We start from the raw sequence: 8,335 nt of genomic DNA, 5'->3' as shown, positions 1-8,335 counted from the left end.
TTTGCAGATCTGCAGTAACTTGCTGTGTGACCTGTATAAAAATAGAGCTCAAGTGAAACTGTGAAAATCCCAGTCTATGAATAAGTAGGTACTAAAATGTGATGGTATATAAAGGCTGTGTCTCAATGAGCCAGGCTCTCATGTCAATGTGGCCACCTATTTTCTTAGTGTGAACGTTTGCTTAGCAAATGCTACGGGACAGGAGAAACATCTCAAGAAGCAGAGATATTTCCTGCCCTACTTGTAGGTGTTAATTTTCATTCTTCCAGAAATACAACCTGACTGGAAGAACCCAGTTATGTCCTCTGGAGGCCAGTGGTAGAGCTGCTGTTCTGTGTTTTGTTACCCACGTTGCATGGGGCAAATTGCTGACGAGCATAGCTCCTCTTTGTAGCTGTTGTGCTCCTGGATATTGCTTCCCTGGGTCTGACGTGATAAATGTGCCTCACCTCCGTCAGCGATGTACAACCCTACCAATGGTGGTTATGCCTTTTCTTACAAAGTTACATGCATTGTATTGTCCCCAAAAGAAAATATGTAAACTTGTGGAGTCTCTACTGAATCTTAGTAAGAAGTTTGTAAGTTAACAGAACTGAAGACCTTCTGTACAAAGATGTCTGCTTCAGGTAGTCTAGCTGTCAAGAGGGAACCATTGCCGAAGATCGAAGACCAGTAACTTTTGCTTTTAGTAAGCTTTACAGTAACACGAATAGCCTCCCACTTATTTATGTCTTCAATACTAATCTGTCAACTACATGTACTACTCAAAATTTGCAGATTACCCAGAGCACAGGGAAATGTATAAAACTAGGAAATCTAACTAAGACTGCTGTCTTGGAACTAAATGAAAACATGCATCAGGATTGTATTAAAAAGATTTTACCACTTTTGAAGAGCTCTTTCACATTTGTTTTTCTGTAGAGTTCTTGAATCATTTGAGTTTTGCCGCCTTTGCAAATAAAATGTGTTTTCACTCACTTTTTGCTTATTAGTGTGCAGTTTCTCTCCATACGTGAACTTATGTCTTCCCTATGTTTCTAAACCAGGGAACTGCAAGGATGCAGGTTAGCATTTTAGTGTAGATTCTTAGCTAAGCAGGAAGGATAGAGTACAGTCTGATTCATGGAAGATGTTTCTGTAAAGGAACTTTCTTAAGATACTTTAAAATTCTAAGTGCTGTGGTAGTTTAGTTGGATTCCTTGTAAATAAATGTATCTATATCCCTATAATCCTGCATCCAGCTCTGAGGCCCCCAACACAAGAGAGCTGTGGAACTGTAGGAGCCAGATCTGGAGGAGGCCACAGAGATTATCTGAGCTGGAGCATCTGAGCTATGAAGACAGGCTGAGAGAGCTGGGATTGTTCAGCATTGAAAAGACTCCGGGGAGACCTTGTGGCTCCTTTAGGCACTTGAAGCTGCTCTAAGAAATCTGGAAAGGGGCTTTCTACAAGGGCCTGTAGTGAAAGGACAAGAGGGAATGGCTTTAAACTGACAGATTTAGATTAGATGTTAGGAAAAAGTTCTTTACTGTGAGGGCAGTGAGAGACTGGAACAGATTGTCCAGAGAAGTTACAGACTGTTACAGGTTTATGAAATGAACCTGAATAACCCATTTAAAGCTTCATCCATACATGCAAAGAAGTCATATACTTGCTGCTCAGCTGAGCACATCTTTGAATTTATTGATGTAAAGCAGGCAAAATTCTCAATCACATATCAAAAGTACTACAAATGTTATTCTTCAATTTGTGTAGCAATGGATCATCACATCAATTACACACTTCACAAAGAGCTAGCAGAGTTCTCAGACTTGTCTTCCCTAAAATGACTTTATATTCCCTGAGGGAAAAGTTATCTGTCTATCCATATCTTGTTTCTCTATGCAGGACCTCCAGAGGCAGAGCAGGGCCAGCTATAGAAGTGTTTTTTTAGGTCAAAAGGGAACTGTATGTGGGACATGGGGAAGAGCCTGAGCTGGACAAGCATGTTTGTGTGAAGGAGAGCTTGTAGATGCAATATCAAAGCCAGAGCTCAGGCAGCTGAAGAGTCTATTCAGGAGAAAGAAGAAGAGGAGGCATTAGGCTCAGTTTTGGTTTGAAACATCATCTTTTCCTTCATGAGGGAGTACTGAGTTACTGTTGCAGGGCAATCTCTTAGCTCTGCTATGCTGCAGGAATCCAGAGGCTCAAGAATGTCACAGAAGTACATGGCTCCCATCGTACCTCATTCGCAGCACCAAAGCTTATCACATTGCTTGTGCCACACAAAGCTTTGTGTCAGTTCCCATTAGCTCTCTTTCTATGGCAGAAGCTCCCTTCCAGTCTTCACCTGCTCTGATACACCTCTATAAACACTGTTTTTAAACTCTGCTTTGCTAACATGTAGAGCCTTGTGCTTTTGAGAGGGTAGTAAAGCCTGACTTCCCAAAAGTCCAACCTGCCATCCAGAGATGGTGGTTGAGCTAAAATCCAAGCTTTTTTCTTTTTTCCCTGAAAGATTTAAAAGTGCCAAGAGAGTACCTGTGTTGGTAATAGTTGCAGGCAGCTACTATCCCTCTTGTCTGGTTTCACTCACACAGTAATATCAGAAAGCTCTGAGGTGTTACACTGAAAGGAGAAAGTTAAACATTTTATGAGAGGGAGTTCAACAAAACACACCTGGGAAGAGCCTGAATGCAGACAGATCTTTAGGACAGAGTCTGCAACTTGTGCCTGAATGGAGAGGAGGCCTGATATGGAACTCGGTTTATCCCTGTATCGGCCCTGACCCCACACTTTCCTATTAGCTATGTTTAAAAGACATAACAAACTGGGCAAATGAAGGACTCAAATCCAGGCCCTGTTACTGCACTGTATGTAATCAAGGTCAGAGGGAACTTTCAGGAAAATATATCAGAAAAGCAGTGTCCTAGAATGCTTCCAAAAACTACGCATTATCAGCATGATAGCTTTCTCTTTCCTTGTAGAATCAGGTAAGATACAACTTCCTGAAACAGCTATTTTTTGGAAGGAAATCATCATCAGATCTCTGACTCCTCAGGTACTCTTACCTACCATCAATGTCTACCACGGTTTATAGCAGAGCACCCCGCCGCTCCCTTCACCCACACTTTGATTGGTAAGCGTATTGCAATTTAGCTGAAGCACAGAGGAAAGACTATGCCATCGAGTGAACAGCTGCTGCCTTCCTAATAAGTCGCTCTGTCATCGGTGAATTTGGTCTCATCACATCACGTTCTCTCAGGAGGCACCTGAGAAAGAAGAGGTAGGAGAGAAACAGGGAGATCATCATCAGTATCTTTGTTAAGAGGAGGAAAACAGTATGTAAAGACTTGCTCTTGAGGTGAAGGTTTCCCCTGTGGGAAATAGTTGGCCTTGGCAGTAAGTTTAGGCAGAATTCTCGGCATTGTTTTCAGCACTGGGAGAGATTGAAAATGAACACCCAAAGATCAGAGTGCACAGAGGAATCACTTCGTTATTGTATGTAATTTTAAGTTTCAAAGAGACCTCAGGAGGAGAACAGGGAAGGCTTCACATTGTCCCAAGGATCCATTATTTTAAGAAGTCCCAATCAAGACAACACAACAGAACTCCATGTGGATGAAGCAGCAACACCTATGATTTCTACCAAATGAGACTCTTGTGATTTATACTAAGGCAAGCTCACACATCAGACTCTGCAAACCTTATTTCCCAATACAGCAGCTGTCATCATTAGGACAGATCTGATTTTCAGCACTTCACAGAGAAGTTTAGCAGTCCACTGACAAACAGGCAGGAGGCCACGTTTTAAGACGGAGCCATTTGAAAATCAACTGCCCTTGAACAAATACAGACCATTCCTCCAGACTGCACAAGTGTACTTTTGGAATTGGAAGCTATGTTACTGGCTATCCTAGTTAAATGTTGCTGCAGTTAACAAAAATGCTCCTGTGCCAAGAGAAGCTGTGGCTGTCCCAAATATGGCAGCGTTCAAGTCGAGGCTGGAAGGGGCTTTGAACAACCTGGCCTAGTGGGAGGTGTCCCCGCCATGGCAGGGGGTTGGAACTAGATAATCTTAGGGTCCTCCAACCCAAACCATTCCATGACACAATTTTACCTTAATTTATTGGCTTGAGAATACCTGCTGCTTCATACTTTTAGTAATACTACTTCCCCAAATATCTAGCAGGAAAAATACTCACCTTGCAAGGTTTTGTTTGGCTTGTGATTTAGAATTTAGAGCTGCATGAATCAGTAACTGGCTGAAAACATCTCTCTGAAAAATACAGAGTAGTAAGTAACTTATGAAGTACTGCTGGTTACAGTGTCTTGTTTTCCAAATTATTAAAACCACTGAGGAAGGAAAGGTATCAACAAGAAAATATAAACAGCCAACACTGCTGATAGTGTTTGCAAACAGAATTTAGTCACAAGCACAGTTTAGCTTTTCACTTTTCAAGAATGAAGGGTTGTTAATAATGCAAGTGCCTAACGGAGGCTACTGAAAGAGAATTAAGTAGCATCAGAAAGTCTTACTGATCTTCTTTACCTGAGCATTACTGCCTCCTACTTCGATCAGCTGATAACGGATTGGGTACAGCAGGTCTACAGCTTTGTCACAATTTCCATTTTCAAACTCTACAAATGCCTGGCACAGTGGCAACCCCAAATGAGGTGCCAGGGAAAGCTCGTGGTCTTCACAAGGTGCTCTGTAGAATGAGAAAGTGTTTAACTCCTGTAAGTCAATTATGAATACACATATTTCAGTGTCACTCCATCATAAACACGATTTATTTTACTGTACAAAGCCTGATGTTTCAGGTACTTCATTTAGACAGCCTGCATTAAAGTGAAACAGTCTACGATTCTGTATCTTTCGCTGTGGCTATGTTACTTTCATCCTTTTGTTAGTCACCAGGAAATCGGTTTTCATTCTTCTGAACAGAGCTGCAAAAGGCCCAGGCCCAAGCCCAACCCCTCCTGCCTTTGCAATGAACAGCTTTGGTCAGAAAAGTGAGAACTACACAGTTTCTCGTCAAATGATCTGATCAGAACATCCTGCTGCTAGTTCTTTGACTGTCCTCACCTCGCCAAAAGTGGCCATCAGTCCTTGCAAAGAGCTTGCCACAAAGCACAGTGCCTGCCTCCCCATCTTTCTAATATGAACTATACTCCCCATGACAGCTCTCAAAGTTTCTTTCATTCTAACCATGACAGACTGCTTCTACACCCATGAACAGCAATAGATTTTAGCTAGCTCTGAAGATACTGGCTTTTCTTTCCTGTTTTAGTGCTTATATCCTAACCCACCTAAGAGTGGAAGAGGCAGAGAGCATGACAATATGCCTGCAGAATGACACAGACATTCTAGTGGGCACCTCTGCCAATATTAAAAAAAAAAAAAGGAGTAAAAAATAAAGTAACCAAACCGTAGCTAAAGAGCTGGTTTTGGGACAATGTGGAACTTTGTTTTTCCACTGCTACAGCAGCAGCTGACAGTGATCAGGCCTTAGAGGTAGTGCCATTTCAGTGCCAGAAGGTTGGCTGGCAATACGAGGACAGGAGGACTTTCTATCTGAAGCAGTATAAGTGATTCCTGAGAACAGAGTGCACAGTTCAATGCTTTAAATTACAACTGTTGTTTAATACAGATTTTTCTGTACTAAAGTTTTCCAATTAAGTCTTTAACACTGAGGAGCCTTAGTCACTATCATCTGTTTTGAGTGCTTGCAATGACAGCCAAGAGTCACACTCCCATGCTAGTACCTTAAATTAACCAAACACAGAGATGCTCTGTGTTCTCCTTTTTGAGTCAGTATTACAAACTTCCCATTTCTTCCACTAGGTCAATGTTGACTTTTCAGTATGCAGTGTTGCTCTACGTGTTTTATCAATTCTTCAGCAAAACATGGCACCCTGGAAAGTTAGAAGTGCACAAGAGACGTGCCTTTTAAGTAAGCAGTTTGAGATGGCTAATGAAGAAAATGATGAAACAATTCTTCACTTAAACATTGGCTCCAGCTCTCTGATAAAATGCACAGAGATAGAAGATTCTTTTTTTTTCCTCTTTCAAGTGATCTGACGCGTTGGTTCATGAAGAACAACATATCCCCTGCATCAACTGTAACATTTCTATCCCCAAAAGTAAGCACGTGACAGCAACCACCAGAGAGCGCCAGGAAATACCTCACCAAAAAAATTCTTGTCAACTTCAAATTGCAAAGGCTGGGTAAAAATATTAATGAAAAGCCAAGGATGACTGTTGTTTGCGCCAAAGTTTCATGACTGCTTTTTGAAACACATACAAAACCCATCTTAGCTATAATTTAGTTGTTACATCTTGTGATACACATAAATTATTCCACTAACCTAATCTTTATATGATCCCTTCATCTCACAGTCTGTTTCCTCAAATAATAAAACTAAACTTTATAGTACTTCCACCTACAGCTAAAAATGTACAGCTGAATTACTACAAAAGGCTCAACACACAAGCAAAAGGAAGCACTGGGTGTAAGGATAAGTAGCATATGTTTATTAAAGCTTCCCTGAAGCGGTGTGCATGTGTAGTTTTAATACTTTATATATTCTTACATCTATTTATGTACTTCTATAAAAGATATTTACCATTTTCTACTTTAGTCAGACATGCTTAAGATTGATTTGACAGTTACTTGGTTTTGTAACTATTCTTTAAAATTATGTTTACTTTTTATTACTTTTGATTGATGGGTATTACAGGAACAAATAGTGACAATTTCAGTTCTCCCTCCTTTTTGAAGGCAAGTGAAGCAATAGATGATGAAACAGAGGTAAAATGGGGGAGAGGGAATTGCATTTAAAGCATCTATATATATCAACCCCTTCAAAAACTTTAGGCAATTTACAGTTATTTAATACATAAGGGAACACAAAAAAAACATAACATTGTTTAGATGAAATACTTAAATATTCAAATGTTTCCAATAATTTAATTTGCAAGCAAAATATTCTCTATTTTTACTTTAGCAGTACTTGAAATTCAGTTTCTTGCAGAGGTACTTCTCACACATCAAACACTAGGTACCAGAATATCACTACCAATGTTCTATTATAAAAGAATCTTTCAAACCAGAGCCATAAAAAAGAACCACCATAGACAGCTGAAGTACATTGTTGAATACCCTTACTAATATAGAGGTGAAATACTTTGTTCATTGTACGTAACATAGCTTAATGTGAACCCACTGAAAGGGAACAGATAGCAACTGTTCAGTTGGTGTCCATGACTTCAAGTATAAGAGATCTCTGCTTAGCAAGGTAAGAAACCCCTCTAGACATTAACTCAAAAAATGAATAATTACAGGGATCTCCCAACTGGAGACTGACCTACTTGAACCAGACATGTTCCAGTGACATGCTAGAGCAAAGAGCATGCTGAAGTGCTTTGCTTTACAAAGCAAAGCCAGAGACATTATCAGAGGATAAAACAGTTAAATAGAGGATAAAATAATTAAATACAATACTTCCATTCACTTGCTTACTTGGCAAGCTCCTGAAGAGTTGTTAAAAGCTCATCAGTAGTTTTGTGGTCTTTGGCTCCAAGTGAGGACATCAAGAAATGTACATCATTGAACAGAAGAACGTGATCTCTGCTGTGCTTCTTTGTCAGCTGGAGAACATTGCTCCACCTGTCTCCAAGCTTTACACCTAAGAGTAAAAAGTGTTTGTCTCAGTACAAATACTACACACAAAAGCATGACTTTGCAATATACTTTCAGCCACTCAGCATAAACAGCATTGCTACTAAACTCAAGAAATGGTAAAATGGCAAAGTGCATACAGTAATGCTCAGCTGCAGCATGCAGTATTTGGGCAGAGTTTACTGACTATCAGTAATTTATCACAAATATTCTAGACTGCATTATGTGAGGTTCTGGCTTTATTATGGCACTGCTCTTGTGTACATTTCTGGTGTCCTCAACATAAAAAGGACATGGAACTGTTGGGACAAGTCCAGAGGAGGGCCACGAGGATGATCAGGGGACTGGAGCACCTCCTGTAAGAAGACACGCTAAGAAAGTTGGAGCTGTTCAGCCTGGAGAAGAGAAGGCTGCGTGGAGACCTCATAGCAGCCTTCCAGTATCTGAAAAGGGCCTGTAAGGATGCTGGGGCGGGTCTCTTCATTAGGGACTGTAGTGACAGGACAAGGGGTAATGGGTTAAACCTTAAACAGGGGAAGTTTAGATTAGATATAAGGAAGAAGTTCTTTACTGTGAGAGTGGTGAGGCACTGGAGCAGGCTGCCTAAGGAAGTTGTGAATGCTCCATCCCTGGCAGTGCTCAAGACCAGGTTGGACAGAGCCTTGGGCGAC

The 8,335-nt window shown here is 40.7% G+C and overlaps 1 protein-coding gene across 3 annotated transcripts in view; it reads right to left on the bottom strand.

Annotated features, from left to right (window-relative positions):
• Positions 1 to 2,083: 2,083 nt before the first annotated feature.
• TTC38 (tetratricopeptide repeat domain 38) overlaps positions 2,084 to 8,335 on the bottom strand; it is a 33,901-nt gene continuing 27,649 nt past the window's right edge. For all 3 annotated transcript variants that reach the window (XM_061476453.1, XM_061476455.1, XM_061476454.1), the window contains 4 exons: positions 7,506 to 7,671; positions 4,532 to 4,691; positions 4,185 to 4,258; positions 2,084 to 3,251 (listed from right to left, as the gene is read on the bottom strand). In XM_061476453.1, the coding sequence (XP_061332437.1) occupies positions 3,158 to 3,251; positions 4,185 to 4,258; positions 4,532 to 4,691; positions 7,506 to 7,671 (494 nt within the window). In that variant the 3' untranslated portion in view covers positions 2,084 to 3,157. The remainder of the gene's footprint in view (positions 3,252 to 4,184; positions 4,259 to 4,531; positions 4,692 to 7,505; positions 7,672 to 8,335) is intronic.

This window comes from Pezoporus flaviventris, unplaced genomic scaffold (genome assembly GCF_033815535.1).
Source record: "Pezoporus flaviventris isolate CSIRO_AGI_PZ_B2104156 unplaced genomic scaffold, CSIRO_AGI_Pfla_v1 ptg000096l, whole genome shotgun sequence".
In the NCBI taxonomy this organism is placed as follows: Eukaryota; Metazoa; Chordata; class Aves; order Psittaciformes; family Psittacidae; genus Pezoporus; species Pezoporus flaviventris.
Note: the sequence above shows the minus strand (reverse complement) of the source record. Positions and strands in the feature narration are given on the sequence as shown.